General features: G+C 38.7%; 1 protein-coding gene across 1 annotated transcript; it reads left to right on the forward strand.

Annotated features, from left to right (window-relative positions):
• LOC104405656 (protein inturned-like) lies at window positions 1–26,575 on the forward strand (the record flags this gene model as incomplete). The annotated part of the gene is made up of 8 exons (XM_010014421.1): window positions 1–583; window positions 9,760–9,845; window positions 16,203–16,406; window positions 20,429–20,547; window positions 21,993–22,082; window positions 22,648–22,725; window positions 23,519–23,708; window positions 26,522–26,575. Coding segments are annotated over exons 1-8 (1,299 nt in total), but the record flags the coding sequence as incomplete, so codon positions are not given.
• Window positions 26,576–27,079: the final 504 nt, after the last annotated feature.

Below are 27,079 nucleotides of genomic sequence, written 5' to 3' on the forward strand. Positions count from 1 at the left end.
CTTGAGCCTGAATGGTTGGATGGTGTGCAGAAAAATGGGGAATTATTTTATTTAGAATTGAGTGAAAGCGAAGAAGAAACTCTGCTTCAGAACAGCTGTCCAGAAATGCCAACAGTGAATCACGTCAGGTTTCGTGAAAATGAAGCTGAAGTTATTCAAGAAGGACCACGAAAAGAAAGGAAGTATGAGCTGAAGAAATTGACCAAAATGTTAAAAAAGAAGAATCTTTTACCAAAGCATTCTGGTAAGAAAGGCAGTGAAAGCTGCAACGTGCATCCCACTGGTCCTACTTCCATCTTGAAACACCAATCTGGTCAGAAAATGGGTGTCACTGTTCAGCAAAAATACAAAGACGTGTACGTTTATGTAAACCCCAGAAAACTGCAGAGTGCTGGAGAAAATGAGCAGTACAGGCTGTTGGAGGCCTTAGTCGGGATTGTTCATCAGTCTTTGTGGAGCAGCAGAAGAGCGGAAAAACAAGGCAAGAAGGATAAAGTCACCAGAGGAATCAGTGAAGAGAGGCTTGTAGTACATGGATTGGTGCCAGGTAGTTCAGCAATGAAAACAGGTCAAATCTTGATTGGTAAGTAATTGAATGAGTAGTTAACTTCTGCACTCTTCCTTTAAAATGAAGATTTGGGGGTTTTGGTTGGGTTTGGTTTTTGAGGTAGCTGACCTGGATATTCCTGAGACGCAAGCAATTAATTACAAATATTCTGGCAGTTTTGAGGAATTATTTCAAATCAATGTCATTGCATCTGATGTGTTGTTACGTATTCAATTTTACTATTATTAGGTGGTTTTAAAAATGTGACAGAAACTAGAAGGTGTTACTGTAGTATGACTGTGCTTATAAGTGTACAGAGAGTGAGCAGCTTGAACTTGGAGCAACAAATACCTCCCCACCAGCACCACCTTTAATGCAGAATTTGCTCAGTGGGTAAGCGGGACTAGAGAAAAGCTGTAGTTTTCCAAATACTGTATCTTGTTTTCATTCTTTCCCACACCATCCCCCTTAAATAAAAAGCTTTACTGTATATTACTGTATATGCTTTAAGTGGGTTTTCTACTATAAAAATAAGGAAAAAATACTAAGTAAGATATATTCACATTACAGACTTTCTGAACTGCCTTGGTTGGATGTTCTTCTGTTTGGCAAGTGTAAAAGCTGCTTCTTCAGCAGTTGTGATCAGGCAGCCTTCAAATACCTAGTGGGGCTGCAGTCTGAGGAGGCAGTGAGCCAGTGCAGCAGCTGTCCTCTATGTTGGTTTGGCTCATCAGACACTTCCATGAGCTGATGCAACTAAATAACCTGGCAGAAAACTAACCCAGAAGAAAAACTGCCTGTCCAGTTTTTGCTGGTGTAGTAAGTTAAACGTGGGTCCCAGAAGGTCTGACAAGCGCCCAAGTGTGAATAATGGACAGGAATGAACTCCTGTGGCTGGCTGGTAGTGAAGGAGCAGGAGTACTCCTGCTTCCAGTACTAAGAGGCCATTAGAGGGACTTGGCACTCACAAGACCCCAACCTCAACCTCAGGGATGGTAAATGTGAGACAGCTAGCCCACATCTGTAAAGGGTGAAGGGTTATTTAATTACCCTTGAATTTGGTCCCTCAGAGGGAGAGCAAAGATGTGATGTTGGTTAGAAGATCATGAAAATCTTAATACCATAGTAGCATAAATCCCACAAAGTCAGCATGACTGCTTTTGAAATTCCAATGTTGTGTGTGTAAAAAGGCAAATCGTGCTTTGAGTAGCTGATTCTTCTAGCACGTGTTTTTGGTAGGGATGCAAAAGAATACTCCAGAGGGAAAATTGGATAACTTTCAAATTTTACCAGAAAGAACTGATTAGTCAAAACGTGGGGGATGCAGACTGAGGGGGAGGAGGGGGGGAGTGTCATCTTGATCTGTTTATGGTATTTAATCTGATTGGTGCAAGAGTGGGAATTTATTTATAACCTGTAAGTTAATTTTGGGACACAAATCCGTGTATAACTGCATGTTTGTAAGAGGAAGTGTGAAGTCAGAACAGTGTAGGCAAATACCAGATCCAGGAGATAAAGCTAAAGTTCTAAATGGTTCTTCAGCTACAGCACTTAGTGCTTCCTGGAGCTAGTGAGGACAAAAACTGTGGGGTTCTTTGTTTATTTTAAATAGAAGAACATTTAAATTAATCTAAAGAGTCTAGCAGATTAATATGTCCTAGGCTATCATTGACTTACAGTGCCTTGGTTTTGCACGTTGGAAACAAATCTAGTTATTCATCTTTTAACCGAGAAAGTTAGCTGTATTTTGTGCCAACAGTATAAAATGTATAATTTTCATATAAAAATACTTTATATATCTATAGCGAACACTGAGTACTCTGGAATTTTTATGTGGTGTCTAGAAATAGGGATGCTTTGCATAAATTGGATGCTCAGGTTTCAGTGCTGTCTGCATAAAGAATATCCAGTTAAAAAAATAAATCTGTTCCTGTAAAAAAACCCTGGTTTACTGCTGCTGCACTGCACATCAGAGGGCAGGATAGCTACAGTGTACACCCAGAGCCTAATGTAGGAGCAGCTGTAGTTCAATGGATAGCTTCCTCGCATCCTCACAGGAGCTGAATTTGAACAGAAGGTTCAAGAAAAATACAGTAGAAATTTGCTTGTTGATAAAAGTAAGTTTTAGGAATCCAATCCTGAATATTTCTGTGGTCACTCTAACACAGAACTGTTTGCACAAAAGTTAGCAGCTTTTGAGCCATCACAGATGAGGAACACCTGATCAGTACAGCATGATGCCTGCTGGCTGGTTTGGTTATAACATTGTTCATCCTCATTGACCTGCATATGCATAGATATTAATGTGTTCTTGGTTTGTATTTTAATAATCTTCAATGATGCAGAGCATTTTTTTTGCAGTAGTCCTTTGTGAAGCAAACGCTAAGTGTATTTTCCTTTTAAAAGCCATGATTTACAGTGACATGTCTCAGTGTTCCCGTGACCAGTTCGCAGTACGCACTGCAGGCCAACGATCTGGGCTCAAGAGTTGTTACAGAGTTTATCTTTTTGCCAATTAATATGAAACTTCACTGTTTCAGGTATCGAGAAGATGAAAACAAGACCCCGAACACATTAAAAACATGCCTCTTTCGCTGCCTTCTCTAGGATCAGCTTCAACTCCCCTTTCCCTGCAGGCTCAGCCTACCCTTGCCCTTCAAGTATAGGTCCTCTCCGTGGGCTACAACCCCTCATCCAGTGGCTGCTGTTCTTTCTTAAATGCCTTTGGGCAGAGGTGCCATGGCTCCCCTGACTAGGGGATGTTTTGGTACACGGTGAGTTGCTTACACCACCTTCAGACTTGACTGTGAGCAGCACAAGGCAGCTCATGACCTGCCATGCGGGTCCCTCCTGCAGCACCCTGCTACCAAAACTGCCAGTTACACCCAACTGAGTGTTCTAATTCTCCTGTCTTATTTAAAATTTGGGCTCTCCAAATTGTTTTTCCCAAGACTTGGGTTTGTTATATGTTAAATAATAACCAAGTTCCTGATTACGTTGTATTTTCAGTGGCAAATTAGTTAATTTGCAAGTGATAAGAATGGTAGCCGCTTAAATGGCTACCAGGGTTGAATTGTAAGGGAGACTAAAATCTCTTCATGTTTCTTCATTCTGAATAACCAGTGCAAAGTGGTTATTGCTTCAACATTTTTTAGTAAAAATAATTGCTTCCCCCCCCCGCCCCAAACTAATCACTTTCCTCAGGTGGCTTCTTCAATTTATTCTGGAATGTGTATCCCTTATAGCTTTGAACACTTCAAACATCTGTTTATTATTTGTGCACTACACTTTAATTTTTTTTAAGGTTGCATATGGAAGTTGTAAGCCTTGTTGCTGTAATTCATTAAACAAGTAGAATGCAGGCACTGACCATATGAAAGTAAATACAACAGTTTTGCAGGCTAAAAAAAAACCCCTGCCGATTTGTAGCTCTCTAAAAAGATGCCACTCTATCTGTGCTATCCATGTGGTGTTTATCAGCTCCTTTTCCTTCCCCCTCCCCCCTATATTTAGCAGTTCAGTATCCATCTTAAATTTTCAAAACTAAAAGGCCCTCCTTGATTTTTGAGTCCATGCTGTCACTTTAATTTTGGTTAAGACGAAATACAGTTGCTTTTCTCTCATGGTATTTAAGTGTCTTCTGTATTTTTGGCAAAACTTTTTTCTTGCTGGAGTTCATTATTAACAATATGCAAAGCTTGGTCTGCTATATAAAAATCTGAAGTCTCATCTTCAAGCGTATCTTCAAAGATAAAAAGTTCCACTAAGTAATAACTTTCAGGTCCAGGCAAATAAGGATTGTGATAGGAAATGCCGTTACAACTTTTCCCTCTCTCCTCCCCCTTCAAATTGAAATGGATCCCATTCACAGCAAGGGGTACTTTTAAATGTTGCTGATCATCATCTTTACTATAGTACAACTGAAAAAGTAATTCCAGTGACACTGAAAATACAGGCAAGCTCTTTTCTCTAGCAGAGCATTGTGGTGTTGCCGTCTTCGAAGTTATCTTCTGCTCTTACTGCTCTCATCACCGAGTATCTGAACAGTTGGCATGAATTCTCTCACCTGATCAGTAGGAATGCTAGCCAAAAAAGTGAAAACTACCCAGGGATAGGGAGTCATCTTGGATGGCTGTAAAGATGGGCTGAAATAATCCAGTTCAGAATAAGTATGCCAGAGATGCAGGCTGTTGTGAGCTTCAGTTGAAAGGTCCAATCCCAGCCTCATTTCATAGAATCATAGAATATGATTAATGATTGATTAATTGATTTAATGATTGATTAATTGATTTAATGACAAGTGGTTTTCTGTGGGTTTCTAATCCAGCGTGGAGTATTATGTGGGAGGGTTATTTGTTTGTCTTCCCTGAGTAAAAGGTTTCAATAGTAAACTTTGCTCATTTCAATAGTAAAAACAGATATTGCCATTGGAGTTTTGAAGTTCTGGTAAACAAGGCCATCACTGCTAGAAAGCCAAGTAGATAGATTATGTTTCTATAGCATAGACCAGTGGATTAAAACAGTAATCAATTAAAAAAATTAAGCATCTCTCAGTCATCTTCCAACAGTCAAAGTAAATGCTGGGTTTGTCCTTTGCAGACCATGGAACTAAGAGTTCTGTCCACATCCTTGAAAATACCAAATTATTGTGAGAGTTTGAGATTTTCATGAGGAATTGCCATATATGGTGTACTTGTTGAAAAAGCTCTCCAAAGTAGAGATGTTGGGCACGCGAGTGAGAAATGCAGAGTTTGCTTAAGCTTTGCTGTGTTCTCACTGTGGAGTTTGGGATGTCGTTTATGTTCTTTTAATCTCCTCTTGAAGCGTAACAGCATTGGTTTGGGTAAAAGCAGCCTGTTAACATATAAAGCAAGTAATTGATCTGGCTTTCTTCAGCAGAATGCGTTCCATACTTTGCCTTTTTTGGAAAGGAGTATGTGAACATTTGCAAGTACTTCCACCACGTCATTGCCAAGAACAGAGGAAACCAAGTATCAGGACTTCATGAAAAAAGTGTCCTTGGTCATCTCCCAGTGTGGAAGTGGTATTTACTTATCAGGCAGCGTCCCCTGGCTTAATGCAAAGAGGATCTACTTTTAGAAGTGGTGTTTGTAGGTTTATCTTTAGGGTATGGATATTTAACAAAAGTAATAGTCCTGTGCCTCGTGGTGAAGTGACAGGCAGTTCTGAAATAAGCATTTTGGGGATGCCAGCAGTCCCACAGACTTCCTAAACTTTGTCTTTAAAAAAGAACAAAGGAGTAATTTCATCAGCTGCGTGCAGACTAGGTGTTTGAGACCAATAGACGCTGTTCTTAACTACTACTGTGTGGATGGGACAAGTCTTTTCTAATGAAAAGATGGAAAGACAGCAAAGAAAATAGGAAGCACCTCCTGCCTCTCCTCTCTCTGTTCCATCAGTCTAGTAAAACACAGTTCTGCTTGGCATTGTGTGGAGAACATATAAGGACATCTTACAGTCTCTTTGTGGGCTGAAAATCTTCTTATAATAAGTAATAGAACTCCAAAGCCTGATTATTCATTATTATGGGATTCAGAAGAAAAAAAGCATACTATATTGCCTAAAGAGAAGGACATGTATTTTTCTAAAGATAAATCTATTGACTCAAGGTCTGATATCCTGGAGCTCCCTGAAGAAAATTTATTTCCTCTATTGCTGTTGCTCACTGTGTTTCTAAAGGTGGAACTGAGTGAGACTTTGTTCTAATTTTCTTCACCTTTTAACATATATGCTGGTGACTTTCCTGACCGAAAATAGTGATCTTGTTGCTTGTAGCAGCAGGTCAAGTGCTATTTTATACAGTATTATACAGTCAGATTTTTGTATACAACTGTATTGCTGAAAAAAGCTAAAGAAAAAAAAAATACGTTATTTTATATCATGTTTGAAAATGACATTTTATACAAATGTCTGCTTCTTGTCTATGTCAGTATACATGTCTAGTTCAGCAAAAAGAAGTTCACTTTGATGTCCCTACTTAAGGAAAGTCAGTTGAAGGGGGCTTTTCACCCACCCATAGAGCACAAAAATGATTGAAAAATGTATTAGCAGCACCATCTGTACAACTTTTTTTTCTCCACTAGTGAAATGTGTCTCTACATCTGAAATTCAGTAACGTTTTAGTCTAGGAAAGTTGGGCTTAACTCTGCAAACCATCAAGACAGATCAACAATTGCAAACACTATTTACTTTCTTACGTTATTTAACTGAAATTGATTAAGCATTAAGTGAGATTAGATTAAAATTTACACATCTGTGCTACTCTTTTTACAGACTTCATGTCCGAAGACCTAAGTCAGTCTCACTTTCTATAAGCTTTTCACACTGCTAAACGGGAGGAGGCAATTCTCAAAGCAAGTGTACATGTGAAACTCTTAACGAAAGAACACTTGCACATTTAAACTCTCACTGGCGTTAATTATCACACTGGGCAGATCCTGTGGTCATGTTCTGCTTTCAGATATTCTGTGTTCATCATTCACATACTTCCTGTTGTGTCAGTGATGCCTTTCATTCTGTTACTTAATAGTCTGGAGTATTTGAATGCTCTGGGGTTTGGCAAAAAATAAAGAAGAAAAAAACACAGACACACATAGGCACCCCACCACCACCTCCCACCTCCAATTCTGGGATGTCTGAACTGGTAAATAGAGTACATTGTCTCAATTGTACATCAAGTTGTAGTTCCTTAGTAGTGATACAGCATTTTCTTCCAGTACATGAAGGGGGCCTACAAGGATGCTGGAGACAGTCTCTTCATTAGGGACTGTAGTGAAAGGACAAGGAGTAACAGGTTCAAACTTAAACAGGGGAAGTTCAGGTTAGATATAAGGAAGAAGTTCTTCACAGTGAGGGTGGTGAGGCACTGGAATGGGTTACCCAAGGAAGTTGTGAATGCTCCATCCCTGGTGGTATTCAAGGCCAGGTTGGCCACAGCCTTGGGTGACATGGTTTAGTATGAGGTGTCCCTGCTCATGGCAGGGGGATTGGAACTAGATGATCTTAAGGTCCTTTCCAACCCAAACCATTCTATGATTTTCTGGCAAACTGAAGGCAGCCTTACAGCCCTGCTTCAGCTTGGGAAAAAAGTGTCACTGTGTCTCGGGAAAGCTGTTCCATTTATGATACACGATTACATTTTTACAAATTGAAGGGAATATAAATATTTACAGCTGCAATTCAAGTTTTACATGGGTACATTAGGCATTGAGTCAATAAAACACTTTGGGTATATAACATGTAAATACAGGTTCCTTTCAAAGTGTCCTTCTATAATCCACCCTAGGAGATGCAGTTCAAAAACATTTCCCTAAGTGCCAAGGTGCACGTTTGTTCACAGGATGCGTGCAGCTCCTTTGAATGGCTTTGAGAATTAGATGAGTGTTGTCTTTACAACAGAATTGGTAAGGTCTCTAGTGAAGCAAACAGAGCACAAGCCACTTTTGTTTAAACAGTGCTCCAGATGAGTACAAGAGCAATTTAAGCTTTCTCTGGTAGTTGTGAATGATAATCTTTAATACAATGTTCTTCAACAAAGGACACAGTAATTCTGTTTATAATTTCTCTTTGTATTAGAGTAGCCTGAATGCTCTGCTTTTGATTACTGCTTTTCAAGTCCTAGGCCTCTGGCATGGACTTACTGAGTTGCTTTTAAATGCTGGTTAACTTTCAGTTTTCCTGTCTTTGAATTACTGTTGTGTTGAAGATTTGATAGGCTGGAACTTTGCTGTGCATCAAGGAATGCAGAGGTTCGGCAGAGAGCTACTAATACTTGAAATGGAAAAAAGCAGTTAATTCCAAGGGGTGATAACATTTGTGTGTGTGTGATAAGACTTAACCATTTTGCAGTAAGAAAGATAGGAATGAATTTTCCTTCAATGTAGAATACCTGTGAGCAGTTGGTTGTTACCTGGTATATTAAAGAGGCTTGTTGCTTGCATTTGGGGGGGGAGAGGATTCTGCTTTTTTTTTAGTGATGTTTAGTCAAGAAGAATGTTCCTTCTCTCACTGGCCTTGTGATTTGCATCAGTTTTGAGGAATCAACCTGGTACCTGGGAAGAATTCCAGTTGTATTTGGTGGTATTTAACAAGGTAGAAGATGGGAATACTCATAAATGGTCAGAATTCTTCTGAACTTTCAGATTCCATTGTCTTTATGGGATTCTCAGGCAATTGAGAGGCCGCAGAGACAGGGATTCTGCTTTTCCTTAGTGTGCATGTCATTATCATCCCTGAGTTCGTCTGAGCTGAGCAAGTCTTCTCCTAAGAAGACCTGAAATACATACTGAACCTTACAATTGTTCTGTGCTTTATTTCTGCAGTTGAGCACATTTTTGTTGCCAAGTCAAGGCTTAAAGTCTTAGGTATTTAGTCCCAGATAGCTGGAGAAATACTCTGTCTTGAGACTACAGAACCTTCTGCTTCTTACTTTAGCCGCTTCTGCAGCTAGCCTTTACTCACCCCATCTTTAACCAACATATATGGCTTCTCCATTTCCTTGGTCACAGCGGTATTACTTCCATGTATATAATCACATGTGTTTGCACTTTATTGAGAACAGGTGAATAGAACTGTAAGGAATACTCTGGATGAGATTCTCTCAGGTCTTATACTTGCATAAATCCAAAGGAAATGCAAAAGCAATACCTAGTGCATCCAGGTATTGTGTTTGTCTTTTTCTCATGTAGTGTTTCTTGGCTACCTTCCTGAGAATTAATATACTATTAATTCCATTAGTGGTGGCCTAGAACTTTTAAGCTGCTACAGGAAGGAGTGAGTTTTGGTGTGCTTTTGGAAACAGTAGTGTTTGAGCGGAGGTAGCAGTGGAGAAGGAGTGGCAAGTAAACAGGGGTGGTTTTGAAGGAGAAAAAAGTAGATCTTGGACATAACTTGATGGGTGAAGTTGTTCACTTTCTGATCAAGTGACAAGAGTGATAAAAGCCTGGGTGGAGGGGGGAGGCTTTGACAATTACTCTTGTAAAGTGATACTAGCATGGTAGTAAGGCCTTAAAAGCGTTGAGGTAATAGACTGATGTTTCTAAACATACTAAATGTTTCACATAGAAACCATCTACATGTAACAAAAGGCCATTTATGGTAGTTTGAATGTCATATTTTTAAGACAAAACACTTGGCTTTGATTGCATAATACCAACTAATTTTTTCATGCTTTTTGTCTGTTTTATCTCCAGGAGATGCGCTAGTTGCTGTAAATGATGTTGATGTGAATTCTGAAAACATAGAAAGGGTTCTCTCTTGCATTCCAGGTCCTATGCAGGTACAGTAATTGAACATTTACTCCAGTTGTCCTCCATAAAAATTGATATTGTTTCCAGCCTTTTTTCCTTAGGAAGCAGAATTTAGGTGGTCTTTTTCTTAGAACTTCTTCATCCACTCTTTCAACACATTAGTTGACTTCAGTCACACTTAGAGTAGAAATTTCAGAGTTTCATTCTGGTAAGTTTTGTGAAGAATAGATGGGTGCAAGTAAGTGTCTCAAGCCAGTGTCCCATTAAGAGACATCAGGCATAGTCCAGCAGTTACATGCTCTGTCATCAGCCAGGGTCAGAAAGCACATGGCAACATTGTGCAGGAGGTAACAGCATACTTGCAGGTTTAGACTAACCATAACACCTGACTTTTTGCCCAGTGAGAGTATCGAGGGTTTCTGTGCTTGCAGAATTCGGAGTATTTGTGTTTCTCTGTGAGAACTAGTACATACATATGTGAAAAATCAAGTTTTGTTACTTTTCCTGCTCAGAAAACAGCTTGATTGTTACATTGCCATTTGCATCAAAATTAATTACTTCTTGTTGAATACAAGGAAGTAACTCCTTTGAAACCTGTACAAACTTTTAACCGGTGATGGTTGGAGTTCTGGGTAAAGATGGCAAGAATGGTTGCTTTGAGAGTTGTTCTCTTGAACACTCTGCTCTCAGCAAAAGAAGGACAAGGTTATCTAATACTGTGATGTCTTGTTCCTGGTGGGTAATAAATAGGGCTCGAGATGTGAACTCTGGCAGTAGCGCACCTGAAGCAACATACTCATGTCTAGCTTAAAAATGTGAACTGCAGGATAATAGTGGCTTTTAGTATGAAAATACTTAATAAAATAATTATCTCATCATCAATATAAAAGAGGCTTACAGACCACAGGAGAGTAAAATGAAGCCTGAATTAATAAGTAGTGGTATTAAAGATATTTAAGAGCATTTAAATGGAAAAACTAATACTGGTTTCATATTTAAGTAGAAAAGTAAATTCTTGGATATTTAAAGAGCTTTTAGATTAAATACTCTTAAGGTCTTTTCAAAACTTAACAGCGATGAAGATTGATAGAACTCAGGATTACAAATTGATAAGAAAAAAACCCCAAAACCTGACCTGATGAATAATGTCCCTTTGCCCTTAAACCTTCTGCACACATCTTTTCTTCTAGCTGAATTGGAGCTATAAAGAAGAATTGAGTAATAAAGGATTAGATAGCTAGTTCAGAATTAAACCAGGAGAGTATTAATTACCTTGGATGTTAGTAGCATAAAATGAAGTATTTTGACTTATTCTGCTTAAATCCACTTCCTGGATTTAAGGAAGGCAAAGTAAAATTTGCAATTTAGGAGATGGAGCAGGTTAAAATTGTCGTGTCTCTTGCAGTATGCCTGTAACTTCTTGGTAGTTTTTATTTAGGGTAGAATATATGGGGTGATGGTAATAATAGAAATCTTTTACTTTCCAGACATGATAACAAGTTTTGTTAAACATGCTTCTGTTCACAACTTATGTAGTGCCAGTAGAACTACATCTGCAACTGCAGTACGGTTATTAGTATGTCAGGTCAGGAAGCTTTCCAAGATGTTTGACAGTACGAAGCTTGCCTAAGCTACCAGAGTTGTGGTCAGGTATTGGCAGAGCTCCATGGTAGAAAAACCTTGTCTTGCCTGTCTTTGACCAAATATGGAGTTGCTGTAACTACTATTAAATACAGAATGATTAAAAAAGCAGAGGTTATATAGTTCATGTAATTGTATCCTTGCTAGATTAGAGTATACCTATTACTTGGTGCTAAAATGCAGTGCAACCCTTTATATAGTAGTTACTCTTAATGCAGCATTGATGTTTACATTGTCAGTAAATCTGTCAAGTAGACAGCGATTACTTGAAATGTATAACTCTTTGTCATGCTGGCTTTCCAAAACCTTTTATTAAAGTGCAATTACTCTTTTTTTACTACGCAGTTTGAGTCAAGCCAGGAGAGTGATTGCTGAAATAGACCAGTGGAGAACTTAAATACAGAGCTCTGGGGGAGTTTTGCAGTGTAGAACACTGTTGTGCTGCTGAAGAAAGAGTGGGTTGTTGTTTCTGAGCATTAGTAATAAATATGGCCTTTATACAAGCAAAATTGTTAATGTATTCTCATTCATCACATGTTGCAAAATATCAAAGAAGATGCAGTTTAAAGCAGTTTTACTGTATTTATAAGTTATTTACGTAAGTGAAGTCAGTACTTTTCTGGGCTCAGTATTAAAAACTACTGGAAGTAATTTCAGAAACTGACTGCTTAGATTCTTTCAGTTGCAGTATGTGGCATAACATCTCTGATAATTATATTTGCAGAATATTGTTAACCTTACCTCAGTTTAGGTAAACGAGCTTCTAGGCATGTAAGATAAAGTGCTACGCAGCAGTCTGTACAATTTCAGATTTCTGTAATCAAAATAGCTGCCGTTTCCTAACACCACAAGACAGAGAAGACAGAATAGGAAGGGGAAGATATTCTAAAAGAATATACTTTTCCTTACCCTGACACTTGGAAGTTGCAGAACCGTTTTACCCAAAACTTTCTAAAGAAATATTCAGCCTGAGGCAGACATTGAGAATCAGAAATTTCAGCTTGAAATTTTGAGTTACAGTTGTGCAAACCATAAGCATATGGAAAACAGAGACTTACTCAGGAAATGGCAGGCAATCTTAAAAGGCAGGCAATGCCACCAGCTCTGGCTATAATAAAATCCATATTCTAAGACATACAGCTTTCTTGCTGATAAACAGAAAGTATGCCTTTCGGTGTCAGACCAGTGGCGTCACAGCTACATCTCCTGTTTCTTACACTGACAAATGTTTAAGTAAAAAGCATTAAGAAACCAATCGTAGCAGCCTTGCAGTACCTAAATGAGGCCCACAAGGGTGATGGAGAGGCATGTAGTGACAGGACAAGGGGGAATGGCTTTAAACTGGAAGAAGGGAGATTTAGGTTAGACATTAAGAAGAAATTCTTCCCTGTGAGGGTGCTGAGGCGCTGGCACAGGGTGCCCAGAGAAGCTGTGGCTGCCCCATCCCTGGCAGTGTTCAAGGCCAGGTTGGACACAGGGGCTTGGAGCAACCTGCTCTAGTGGAAGGTGTCCCTGCCCGGGGCAGGGGTTGGAACTGGATGAGCTTTAAGGTCCCTTCAACCCAAACCAGTCCGTGATTCTATGAAATTAAATACAGTGACCTTCCCATCCTACTTTTCCAGCTTCCAGCAGTCAGTAGTTAGGGACTTGTCGGATCACATACAAGTTTGTACCTTCTCCTTTTTTAATCCAGTTCTTAAAATTCCTTTCACCTCCACAGCATCCTGTAGCAGTGATTTACAGACCTGATTTGTGTTACATCTGTTTTCCTTGTTTTTCAAACTGCCATCTAATGAAGTGCATTTCATACCCCCAGGTTCCTGCATTATGAGGAGTAGTTAACTGTCCGTGTATCATTCCTTGACTACAGAGAGCTCTGTCACCTGCTGCTTCTCTTGCATCTTTCCTGAGCAGAACAGTTCCCATCCATGTACCTCATAGTTTGCTGTTGCTGTCCCTTCATCAGTGCCTTCTTGCAGTTTAAGTTCTTTTTTACAACTGTTCAAATTTCCTGGTGTGCGTGCTATATAGGTGAGAACACTAATGGTTTTTGTGCTTCTCCCTTTCTTCATTTCCTTTCCTTTTCTGTTTTCTGCTGTGCATTGGATTGGTTTTCTTTAGGAGAAATGGAATGAAAGCTGTGAAAGACTTCATCATCAGCATTTACAGAAGGATGCTTTAGTAGTCATATTTTATCAGAGCCTGTGTACTGCCGAGGGTGAAGATTGATATCTCCTCCACCAAAAAAAAAGGGAATGGTGGTGTTGGGGTATGTAGAAACGTAGTCTCTTGATAATCTCCTATTGCAGCATTTTCCAGCTTAGATGTTGGATTTTTTTGCAGTATTTTTTTTTAAAGGCAGGAAATAGGTTAGAACTTGGACAGTAGTACAGAGGAACAGAAAACATCATGTTTCAAGCTGTTAGAATCAAGGTTTGGGAACGACCTGGTCAAATTGTGGGGAGAGATCTTTCTCAAAACACAGTGACTTCCCATCTGAGTGGGGCAGCATTGTCCACGCAGGTGTGGGAGGCAGCATGGATGCCTGCAGGAGGAGGAAGAGTTAACGTTCTGATTGTCCTGATCTGTTTTGAGCTCTTGCTTGGACAGCCATCTGGTTGCGTCTCTACGACAAGACAGACTCAGTTTGGGTTGCTTTATTTTTAATCAAGGCACTCAAAGATAGACTGCAGCAAGAATTACATCTGTGCATCATTAGCGTAGAGACTGTAGCCTAAGTGTTGTGAATAAGTGTCCACAGACAAGATGTAGAAGTTAAGAGAAATAACTATTGAGCCTTGAGGAAATCTGCAAGAAGTTACACAGGGTATGAGGAAAATCCTCCGAAATACATGCAGATGGCGTGATAAAGAAAGAGAACTGAGTCACTGAATGCCAGAGAAGAAAACATACACCTATAAAACTGGGAGTGATCAAGTTACTGGGTCTTATAAAGCCACTGCTTTTAGCTGGGTGTTTCTGCTCCTTGAGGCCTGTTCATATGCAGTATAATGAATCAAAACTGAAATGATGAGAGGGAAGCAAGGGATGAGTTACTGTCAGAGAAGAAAGTGATAGCACATGGCATGAGAGAAGGATTGAATGCAGTGCTGTTACAAGGAACGGGAAGAAAAAAGAGGAACAAGCTGATAGCCAAAATGAGAGAAGAAAAGATTAATGAGACGTGTTAGGAGGGAGTAGAGTGAAGTGGGAAGGCAGCAGCCGATGCCGTAAATGTTGTAGCTGGAAGAGCTGATGATGGCACTTCTCTCTGATCTAGTTTGACAGGCAGTGGGTGTTTTAAAGCATCATTATTTCTTGCTGGCACTCCTCTCTTTAAGTATGTGTATACACAGTTACAAAAATGTAAATTGTCTGTATTTAAATGTATAAATTACCTCTGCCTGGGCTTTTCAAATTCACTGCAACTGGGAAAATATAAACCTTTTTTGTTGCATCAATCATTAGGCTAGGCTGTCACCAACTTTGAAGCGAAGCAGGATTTAGTGTGATGTATTATGTTTATAACTTCCCAGTCAATAGGCATGTTAAGGATACTTTAAGGCAGACAAAAATCTTGAGTAAGGACATATGAAAGAGGAAACTATGAGAGTGTGCCTGCTTAGTCCAAATAGATACATTTTTATTCACTTTGAGCAATGACAAAAACTAAGGTATCATCCAAGAAAATAAATCAATTTATTCTTCCCAAAAATTACAATTTTATGCTCAGTCAAGAGCAAGGTATTTCTCACAAATCCTTCTTTCATACTTAAGATGAAATGTTCATTCACACACACACACACACACACACACAAAAAAATTACTCTTTTTATTTCATCACTGCTGAAACACATAGTTTTTGTAAGGCAGTGCTCATAAAAAGGAGGTCTGTAAAGTAAATTTCCACACCAAGTTTGGATGTTGTGTTGCTTGTGACCCAGGAAATAGGCACTTACTCTAAAATTCCCGGTGTTCACTTGATTTGGGAAATAAAGAACACTGAACAATGTAATTTTTTGACAAAGTAAGCTTGAGCATCGAAACTTTCAGTTATTTTTTAAGAGCGAATTCTCTGTGCTTTGGGGTTTTTTTCTTCTTCTGAAGACAGTGCAGCACGTGGTGTAAGTAATTTTTATGCTTCTTGCTAGTGGTGTACAATTGTTAAATATGGCAGCAAAACTCTTGTTTGCTGACTTTACAGTTAAAGTTAATGTAGTGAAATGTTGGCACATTGAAAGAATTGCTGCTGAGTGCTACAAATTAACAGACCTTTCCAGTCTAATGTAAATTGATTTTCCTGTGCAAATGTACCTGTCAGTGCACTTAAATAGCAAAGAAATGCTCATGAAAGAGCCTTGAGGATAAATACTTCAAAGCGCTGACATTCTGAAAGAAGTAAAATATCGTGTGTGTTTCCAGAGCATGGCAATAGGTTTTGTGTTCAAACCAACCCCAGAGCAGCAAGTATATTTTTCCATTCTCAAACCCATAAGAATGAAGTATGAAAACACACCAAACCACATGCTTACTCATATGGTTCATAGAACATGTAATAACTGCCTTTCTTCTTAATAATAGGTGGTTCTGTAATGCTGAGCATTGAACTGGTTTTCTTGAAACAGCAAAATGCTTACATCTTTGTCAGTAAGGCTCAGAAAAGGGCTCAAGTTGTGTTTATTCCATCTGGGAGTAGAACGTAATTGTAACAGCCTCATTTTCACAATAATTAATTATCTTAATAGGTTAAACTTACATTTGAAACGTCAATATTCGAGCCTGAAGAAACTTCCCAGCAAAGGTATAAACGGGCACAGTCAAGTATGAACAACCTGGTTCGGCTTTTGTGGGGAGAAGACAGCATGAACCATCAACAGGCTCTGCAAGACGTGCCCCATATTGTTATGTTCCTCACACTGAAACTGGACTCTGAAACATCTAAGGATGAGGTACGTGGCCAGCTAAATGAAACTGAAGATGAAAGGTAACAGCTGACAACAGCAACATCTTTTGATATTAAATAAAACATAAATCTTGCTGATCATTTTGAGTCATGAATAGTCTATAAAGTATCCATTTTGACAAAATAAGGCCTGAAATTCAGGGGAGGGGAGGGGAGGCGGGCAGAATTAGCATCGCTGCTGACAAACTCTGGATTTGAAATTTCTCTGGTCCTGAATGTCTTTACATAAAGAGCAGGCTAGAGGTGTTAACAGGCAAAACAGAGATCGATCAGGAAGGTTACGATTGTCTTGTAGATGCTCACTGGGATGTTTTCAATATGCCTCTCAAAGTCCAACTATGAAATCTGCCTCATCAAAAGGATTTTCCCCAGCAGGAGCTGTTGGCAGGCCACATCCGTAATCTGTCTAGCTCATTCTGGTTTGAGATGCTAATGTGCCTTTTCGTAAAGGACTCTCCTATGTCTGCTGTTTGCAACCAACCACAGATTCTCGCTTGAGCAACATTTCTGAGTTACTGGAGTACTTTTCCTTTGTCCTCTGAAGTTTCCTTTCACATCTCTCTCCTTTTCGTGTTCTTCGGAAGAGTGTTGCCAGTGTAGGTATAACCCATTGTAAGGCTTTGTGTAGATGTTGTTCGTGATGTAGCCATAGCTACAAATACTCCATTCAGAATGCAGGGACACAGAACAGTGTGGAGGGCTCTTTGGCTTCTTACCCCCGCTGAGAATGACAAATGGACAAAGTGGACTTTTTAGGAACAGACATTTGGAATAAACCTCCTCTTCCTTTCTGTCAATTCAACTTAGATTCATCACAGTGCACTAGTGATCTTATATTATCTGTGATATGAAGACATCAAACGAAGCACAAGTTTTGCCAGTCCCCAAGGACTGGGATGGTGGGAAAAGCGATGGAGTGGGGAGCAGAAAAAAGACATTTTCCTTTCACTCCCCTGTAATTAATCCTTAAATCCAGCCAGTGTCCATCCCCTCTCTGAGATGTCTCTTTATTTTTAATACCATTTTTCAAGCCATAGAAGGCTGTATTGCTCTGTTGGTGTTACGTAATAGAGAAAACATGTTCCAACCGCACATAATGGAGTTTAATTTGATTTTCTAGAGACGGGGCTGGGGAGGAGAACCCTAGAAAATTACATGATGTCATAAAAAACTGTCATGATACCATATAAAAACTGTTGTGAAGTTTGCAGAATCAAGCGGTTGAAAGCTAGGAAATGACAGATTGATGGCTACTTGTGCAACTTTAATTCAGCCCTTTTGTACATGCACAGCATGATGTTGTATGAAGTATTACATTTCTTCTGAAAAATGCCTGTCTTGTGCAAGGTGGACAGATGAGTGTGTATAATTAAAGCTTATTAGGCCACTATAAATCCAATACTTCCTAACTTTGGAGGACTTGATTTTACAATATAAATCACGCTCTTAATGTGGTATTTTTAAGGTAGCATATGCTTCAGTCTGTGTTACAGCAAGATGCTCCACTGTAAGCTTTGGTTTGCAGTCCTTTCCCATCCTGTTTAAGAGACTACATTTTTTCATGGGAGGTACCTTCAGCAAATGTAAATTTACACACGTCTCTCATAATTACTACTTCTTATTTTAACAGCATTGCAACAAGGCAAGGTCCTTCTGTAATTTTCCCCACCTGGAGACTGCTTCCATTAAAACATGTGACACTGGTATTTTTCTGCTTTGGTGTTTCCCTGTAATAAAAATGAAAAGAGCTCACTTAACTGTGAATTAAATAAACCTGAGATGCTTTGTGAAAGTGAACTTACATATTGCAAATCGTTCTCTTTTCTCCCCCCAGTTCTAAGTGTGTAGTCCAAGACTGCGATGTTACGTGGCTAGAACAGCTATGGACGGTTGCTGTAAACTTAAAGACCAGTGTTTTCTTGGCCACATGAACTTTATGAAATATTAAAAATACATATCTCAGGGCCTCTGGCTCCTCTCTTGGTAGGTGATAAATATGCAAATGGCTAATTGCAATTCCTGCACTTCAGAGTAAAGTGCAGGAAGAGAAAGCAGGAGCCCTGCTTTCTTGCCCCGTTATTGCTTTACACTCTCCCAAGAAACAGGATTAACCCTGAACGTTGAGCAGAGGTAAAAGAGGGATTGTAATGCACTTGTTCTTCCTTCATACCATGGAACAATTGTTTCCTGAGAAGTCTTGGCAGCTAGGGAGCCCCAAATAGTCTCTAATGTTGAGAGATGCTTTGCTGGTACAGTCAAGCTCTTTTTTAACATTCCTCAACAAAAGAATTCTGCCTTCTTTAAGGCAGTTGTCTTTAATTCTATTTGGTGAACAGCAGCAGACATTTATCCTGTAGATGTTGTGTTCCAGATTCAGTTTACAGCAGTACTTCAAATTAGCAGTGCAGTTATTATACATCTGTGCCATATTGCACAATAAAAATACAATGATCTTTTACTAAGCTGTTTTACTCATATCCAAGGGAGACAAGGTTTGTGGATCACATCCATGTAGGCAATGGCAGCTAAAGCTAGTAACTAATTCTTCCACTTGTTAGCTTTTGGCACCCAAAACTAGAGTTAATGAGCTCTAAGGCTTGTGAGCTGTAACCACTCAACTGTAAAGAAAAGCAGTATTAGAAATAATTTGGGATGTGGGAGTGTCTCATACGATAATGGTTTCAGTGAGAATGGCTGATCTTGTCTTTTTCTGTGTTTTAGTTCAAGGCAGGTATTACAGTTACAACGTACGTTGTTTGTACCAGCATACAAGCTAAACATCTTTATGTGTTTGAACCCATTTTGGTGTTGCCATGTTTTAAAATGAATAATGTTCCTGTTCCTCCTGTGTGACAGTGTTCTCTGGGAGCATGCGTTTAGCATTCTTGCAAAGTAGGTATTAGTGAGTAGCTACCAAGATAGCTTGGTTCATGCAGACACTGACTTGTACTTCCTGTAGCTTTTCTCCCCGATTTTGTAATTTCTGAATTAATCTTTAAGAACTCGTGGTTGCCTTTCATCTACTGTTTCTTTTTAATTGTACATAAGATGGAACTTACAGACTCTCCTGTCCGTGCAGTGTGTATGAAGGTTATAGGCTTTTAGCTGGTCAGCACCATTCTCACAGAGTTTCTTTTAGCCATTTCTGAAGTTGTCAGCACTGCACTAATATGTTTTTTAAGATGGTCTTTAGGCTCAGTTTGAGAAATGGATAAAATAAAGAGAAGCTGTTTGATAAGCCATGATTTTAGATAGTCTGTCCAGGTTTGAGTTTTTGGGCTAGAGGGAGGGTTTATACTTTTTTAAGAAATGAGATACTTCTTGTTTATTAATTCCATTGTCATTGTCCTATGAACTTTCACCTTGCTTTGAAGACAGTTGATCTTGAATGGTGGTGCGTGCTGAACCTTGCTAACTCATTGATGTATATCTGTGATACAGCGATGACCTTCTGTTACAGTTGTCTTTTCTTTCCCTGGGAAATGAATTTTGTGTCAAGGCCCCACTTCATAGTGAGGAGAAAAAAAGGCTCACTCTAGCCCTTTGTAGTGCTGTAATTAGAAAATGGCAGGGTTTTTTCCATCTGAGGGATTGATTCAAGAGAAGAAAAATTCTTGTTACTAATGAGTATTTGAATATAGAGCTAATTAAATTGGGTAAGAATGAAAAGTTTGCCAGGTCCTTCTGTAATTAAACTTTATATTCTTTTAATCTTGATGGAGGAAAATTTTCTAACGGGTATTGGCACTGGCTGGATGTGCTTAGTGACATCAATGGGAAAGTTAATGTCTGTGTTTCTTTTGTTCAGGTAGAAAGATCATTTACTGTACTCTTTGCACTGGATGTGCTTAATACTGCATGCATTATTCCTGGCCCATCACAGTTTGGCAGAAAGCAATAAATGTGGGGGAATATTTTTGATTGATTGGGGTTTTTTCAGTTTTGGGTTGGGTTCTTTTGGTGATTTTGGTTTTGGTTTGCTTAATTAACAGCTAACTTTCTTCACAGCAAGAAATCCTTTATCAGTACCCTGTATCAGAAGCATCCCAAAAACTGAAAAGTGTGAGAGGAATATTTCTCACGCTGTCTGACATACTGGAAAGTGTTACTGGTACCCAGATTATCAGGTAAAAGTACTTGAAATGTAATGTGCTACTACTCTTATTGTTTTATACATACGTGTATAGAAAACCACATGCGAGTCATGCATCAGGTTCTAGGCAGAATAAGAGAGACTCTACCTGTTAGGCAGGAATATTTTAACTAGAACAGCATGCCTGAAGTTGGACAGCTCAGCCAGGATGTACGTTGATTTAGGGGAATTTCTGTGTCATGGATGGCAATGACTATGATTTTTAGTTCAGTGAAATCAGTTTTAGATCCTTCCTTAAATCTCTTAAAGCACCCTTATATAAGCTGGGATACTGTGGCACTGTAGTACGGAGGCTGTAAATTCTGCTACAGTTTCAATCAAATTTCGAAGAGTAAATGGTCATTATTGTGTCTGCACAAGCACTGTGTAACTTTTGGGATGGGGATGTTTATTTATTCATAGTTGCTTGCATTTTAAATATATAATTTGTTTGGAAAGCACCTTTGGTGACATGAAGGAGAGAAATGTTTTGGTGACCTGCGGAGATACTAAGGTATTTCTTATGTAATGAAATAACACTATTGGTTTACTTAGTACCATCAATTTTACTGTGTGAGTGAAGCAAGTTATTCGTGGAGCCATATCCTAAAAACTAAGTTCCTGAATCTTGCAAGCTAAAACTCATTACCCTTTTTTCACTTTGCAGCAGTGTTGTTATTTAAAATTTCTAAGGTGATAGTAAGAAAGGTGGGGTTTCACTATAAATTTAGTGTTCGACATCTTTACAGACCTTGGCTTTAGCAGCAGCCAGTACATTTAATCTGATAACCTGGTGAATAATGTATGGTTTACTGCTAATTTGAACCTGAGGTCTAATTCTGTTTCATGTTCTAATTCACTCTGTGGTTCAAATGAAAGTTCTCTTGGTCTTTCTGGGATTGCTGAGCTTCATGGAGCAATTTTCAATACAAGGAGATAGCATGAGAGTTCAAGCTTATGTTTATCACTCAGGTAATATGTTCAAATACCTCCTGGGCTTGTTAGCAAAATGTGAAGTCTTTTTAAATGATTTCATGAGTGGCTGCTACTTCAGAACCTTCATTAGCACCTCTGGTTGCCTCACTGTGATCTGGAATTACCTTACTTTTGTAAGCTGATTGTGTTAAAAGCTAGGCAGAAAGACCTTTAAAGGGCATCTGAGTGACTCAGAAGATGACCATGGCTCTTCAGTAATGGTTGTTCATCCTTTACGTTTGTACACTTGAAAACATTGTTAATACTGGTGTGATCTGTTTGGAACAGAAATCAGAGAGACTTCAAGTTCTTTAGTAATATAGTTCCCTAGCCCACTTGCATGCATGTGATTATACATGAGCATAAGACTTCATATAAAATACATACAAATCATTCTGGCTTGTAAAGGTAGTATTTTGTAGCTTCATAGTTTTAACAGAAGTACTTCTGCTTTAATTTTTCTAGTTCCTCCCTTTTCTTATGTGAAAAACTGGTTCAAGTTGTTTACTGGAAAGAAGTTGACAAGTTGCTTGTTATTGGCCTTCCTGAAGAAAAGTGAGTTTCAAATAAGATGCTTTGTTTTCCTTTTAATTTTATTTCATTTCCTATAGAGTGTCCTCGAATTGTACTCTTCTATCAAAAAAGCAAGAAAGGGAGGGCTTACAGTGTACTTTTTGTGCTATAACTAGTTTCTATACCCATGATTCCACTTTTTTGATTTACCTTATTGACATCTTTTACATATTCATTATTACAGTTTCTTTTTCATTTCCTCTAGAAGGAATAAGGTCTCATTAGCTCTCAGATATAGGTGTAGGCTAGAAAATAGTGATTGTCACTGTTCGGTAAAGTCAAGTCTTGATTAGACCCTACTGAATAACAGCAGTAATACTGTATATATTTATGTGTTCTAGGACTTTCCTCCCCCTCCCAGCTTTACTACCATCTGTGTCATCACAGGCAAGTTACTCAAAGGAAATCTCTCATGGAGTCTAATGAAGAATTTTTTGTTTGCACTTATTAGTTAAGAATAGAGCTCTTCAGGAGATGCCTGTGCTTATTCACAGTAAAGATGCTATAAACATAGCTGTACTTTTGAGTTGTTGGGTTTTTTTTTTAGTGTGCCACTTGCTCAGCTGAGGAACATGATTGAAGATATTGTCAGGACCTTGAAATTCATGTATGGTTCTTTAGACAGGTGAGTTCTTTCAAAAGCATTTTCAGTCACTAATTTTTCATTGATGCTCACTGAAGACAGCACCAGTAGTGTTAATATTTACATGGAGTTTCTTTGCATGTTTCTTTATACTTGCACAAAACCCAGGATTCTATTCTCCTTGCCTTTTTGTTTCAGTCTTAACACATGTTAAGGCCCTTTTTAAACAGTGTTAATTCAGAAAGTTTTGCCCTTGATTAGTTTAAATCATTCACATAATCAAAGTCACTGTATGTCAGCAGCACTCTGCCAATGTTACCCTTTGTGTTAAAGCACTGTCTGTAAAACATAGGTATAAGTCAGTGGTTTGTTTTTAATAAAGTAAATGCACCAGACTTCACAACCTCATTTGGCAGAGTGACTTGTCTGTCTCTGCATTTGGAAAACACCCAGAAAACGTTCAGTCTGACTGTAACCTAAATAAATGGCCACGGTAGGCTATTCATATGATTGCATTCAATTCAGGGCTAACATCTGTGTGCCACAGAGAAAGAAAAAGAATGATTTCCAAAAGGGTGAAACTGATCACTGTTGCATCTTAAGTTGCTCTAAGATACCTGCTATCATACTATACTGCTCTAGCTTTTCCTTTGTTGGTAGGTACTGCCTGGATATTGGCCTCGTGGGTTTTTCATGTTTAAAATGAGTGTTTAAAAAAAACCCCAAATCCAAATGTAGTATCATGCTGTGAAGAGCCTCTTTAAGCGCAGCAGGTTATCTAAACAAGCTACGAGTTTCTCACTGTTATTCTAACTTGGAGTTCATGTTTGTTCAGTGCTTTTTGCCAGGTGGAAAATGTTTCTCGCCTGGATCATTTTTTCAACCTGTTCTTCCAGCGGGCACTTCAGCCGGCAAGACTCAAGTCGAATGCCAGCCCCAGCACTCAACACTATGATACTTGCAGTGCGTTGTTCTTAAACAGCCTCCCAGGCTTGCGCTGGCTGACGCTGCCTCAAGAAGTCAAGGTAATGTGTTTTTTCAGAGCTTTCTAGGAAAACTTGTATATGAGAGGCCAGCAGATTGATGCAGGTATCTTCTGCTGTTAGTGCGTGATTTACCAAAGCCCTTTGGCCATCCCAGACCACTCCTCTTCCTACAGGTTTCTTGATTTCAGTTTGGAACTACACAGTCATTCTCACAGGACACAGATGGCTGTTACAAGCATAGTTTGGTGACTAGTTACCAAGGAAGAGAACATGATGACAACAAATTTAACTCTATTTAAAATACATATACACGTACCTCTCTAACAACCAGCCTATGCCATAGGGAAAGCAGCCCCTGGTATGCAGCTTTACGTTTGATTTTGACCATTTAAGGTTTTTTCCAGTTAGAAAATACTACTCCAGAAGCCCTTGTGTGACTTGTAATTTAAATGGCTGTTACAGAATCAAAATAACTATCCATACACCATTTGTTTGACACCGAAGAGGTACAGCTTTTCAAGTGGACCAAAGAAAGATTCAATGCATTTTCATTTTCCGTGCTCTTGAACATTAGTGAATCCAGGATTCATTTTTGCCTTTGTGATTTTAAAATATTGTCAGTTCTACAACCAGGAAGTTATTTTCCATATCACTTGAAGAGCTCTTTGCTTATTATATTTGGGTCAATACATGTATAGCAGTTTTCACAAAATTTCATAGGGAAAAAAAATCCCTAAGGTGGAATGATGTTTAGAATATGTTAGTCTTACCATGGTAGAGTTGGGTTTTTAGTGAGTATTCCCCATGATTTAGTGCAAATGCAACAGCTGGGAAATTTTAAACTCAAGAGTTTTCCTTCATGGATAGACCCAAAGCATTTGTTAGCTTGTAGATAGCATAGTTAAGCCTAACTGTAATTATTAGACAATGATTCTAATCGGAGCTGACAGTAAACTCCATTATTCAAGCTGATTTCTTCAGCAACAACCAAAGAAATGAACACTGAACCAACTGAAAGTAAAGAGGCTGTATGGTGGAAAATTGAAAGTGCTTTTCAAAATGGCTCTGCAAAAGGACAGTTTGGATGTTCAGATTTACCTTCTTCAGGGGCATATTCTTTAATTTACAGGGTCTTTATTTGAGGATAATATTAGCTGGGACTTCCCTGGTTTTCTGATTTTTCCATTTAATAAGACCTCGTGTATAGATTTCAGAAGTGTGTTTGGAGGGGAAGGGATGAACTTTCAACTTTACTGTTGTCAGGATTTGCAGAGTTATTTCAGGTTTGCTAATCTTCAGTACTGTAAGTTGCCATGGACATTACAGCACTCACAGGTGCATAGCTTGATTGTTACCAAACAGATTCCCGTTTGCTGGTGTAGTCTTCTCTCTCTTTTCTCCATAGTATGGATTGTCTTCTCCTTTACCTTGAGTAGCAGACTGATAATGATTTAGTTCTTTCCACCTTGACCCATAGTATGCTTGAATGTGCTTGAGGCCAATGTGTTTGTGATGATTTTAAACTTCTGCTTTTATAATATGTATGTATGAACAGCCTATTAAATATGTACAGAAGTACATGCAAGCGTCTCAGAAAAGTTCTTTTCATGGCATAACTCCAGAGCTAAATCCGCTATCCAGGTGACAAACGTAGAGGTGCTCACATAGTCCTGTAACACGTCTGTCCACGCACTTGCAAAATCATGCTCCGTAACTGAAATATCTTATTCCCATATGAAGGGAATAAAATGTTTATGCAACACATAGTTGTAGAATATGACCAGTCAGCAACCTAATACACATTTGAAATGCAACTTAGTGCACCTCAAACTGTTGTCACGCATTTTTGTCCTATGCAGAAAATGACCTTTTTTTCTTGCACTGTTTGGTGATAGATTTTATTTTCCTCTGTGCTTCCTTCTTTTTTCTCAAGTGTCTATAGAGAGACTCTGCTACACTTTGTCCTCTAGTTTAGCTTGCAGGTTGTTTCTCAAACAGTGTAGTTGATGTTTGTGATGCAGATACCACTTTCCAAACTTGTCTGAGATCATCCCCTTTTTCCAGAAAAATTTGTTATTGCAGAAGATGAAATTTCCAGTGAAGTTTTGGTGAAGATCTTTATATTCTCTAAGAAATATGTAACTAAAAGTGTCAGTTCTTTGTTGGACAGAAGGCCATTTAAACTTTAACTGGGGCAAAGCTGAGACTGGTTAGTTGTCGGCTGCCAGCAGCCTCCCTGACATTTCTCTGTTTGAAAACTGGCTGTATTTCAATTAGAGGCAGCCTGTTAATACAACCCAAGAAGTGTGGAATGGTGGATTTTAGGTTCTTTTCACAGTCTGAAGCACATTTATGTCAGGAACTTCATTCAGTGCCTAGTACCATGTTGTTTAAAGGAAAGTATTTTTAGTAAAACTTTATTAACCAACAGCTCTCAGAGAAATAAGCCAGCTTAAAGCGCTTTCAGTAGAACAAAGATAGTGTGTGAGAAAGTTTTGGCCATTTCCATAGAGACAAAAACCAAATCCATTGTGAAAAAGATTTTTCTAATAACTCGGTTGGATACAACAGCTTGCCAGATTTCAGAGCTTTCTCTAGCCCTCATGTTTTAAAGCACACTGAAAGTAAGAGTGACATCTCCTTTATACCGAAGAAAAAACGCAAGCAGAGAAATGTTACAGCTTCAAGAGGGAAAGACACAGCTCTTAAGAAGGACTTTTGCAAACTTTCATCCATTCACTTTGTACTCATGAATTCTAATCTGAGGCTAAGCAGGACAGCGTGCACCATGCTGTTATTGTGAGCTCATGTAGGGGAAATCTCTGTTAAAATGCACTGTTGAAATATTTCAGATGGAGATTGACACAGCCCTGAGCGACCTGGAAGCAGCTGACTTTGCAGAGCTGGTAAACATTTTATCTTTGTTGTTTGCATTGTAAAGTATCTCTTTGCTTTAGTGTCATGTTCAGTAGTTTAAAAAAGTACTAATTCCAAATTAATCCACTTGTTTTAATCAAGTATGAGCTTTCTGAAACTTACATTCCAGAATAGTTGTTCTAAATTTATGTTCTTCATAGGCATATTAGAATTGAGCATAAATATAAGTTGTTTGATCACATATTTAGCATAACAATTTGGAACACATATATTCTTAATTACAAAAAGATACTTAATGATTCTTAAAACCTAAAATAAAAGGTAGGCAGTCCATCTTGCAGAAGAATTGAAGAAACTAAGTAAAACCACTGTAACAAACAACCTGGATGATTATTTACAGAAAGCAGTGTTCATAAGGTGTCGTTCATTGGGCACAAGTTGGTTGCATCCACTTGTAAAATACACTATATCCACCTAAACACAGTGTTACTAATCTGAGAGTACTAGTGTCGTGGTTCAAGCCCAGCCGGCAA

The sequence above is a fragment of the Nestor notabilis genome, unplaced genomic scaffold, assembly GCF_000696875.1.
Source record: "Nestor notabilis isolate BGI_N333 unplaced genomic scaffold, ASM69687v1 scaffold22815, whole genome shotgun sequence".
In the NCBI taxonomy this organism is placed as follows: Eukaryota; Metazoa; Chordata; class Aves; order Psittaciformes; family Psittacidae; genus Nestor; species Nestor notabilis.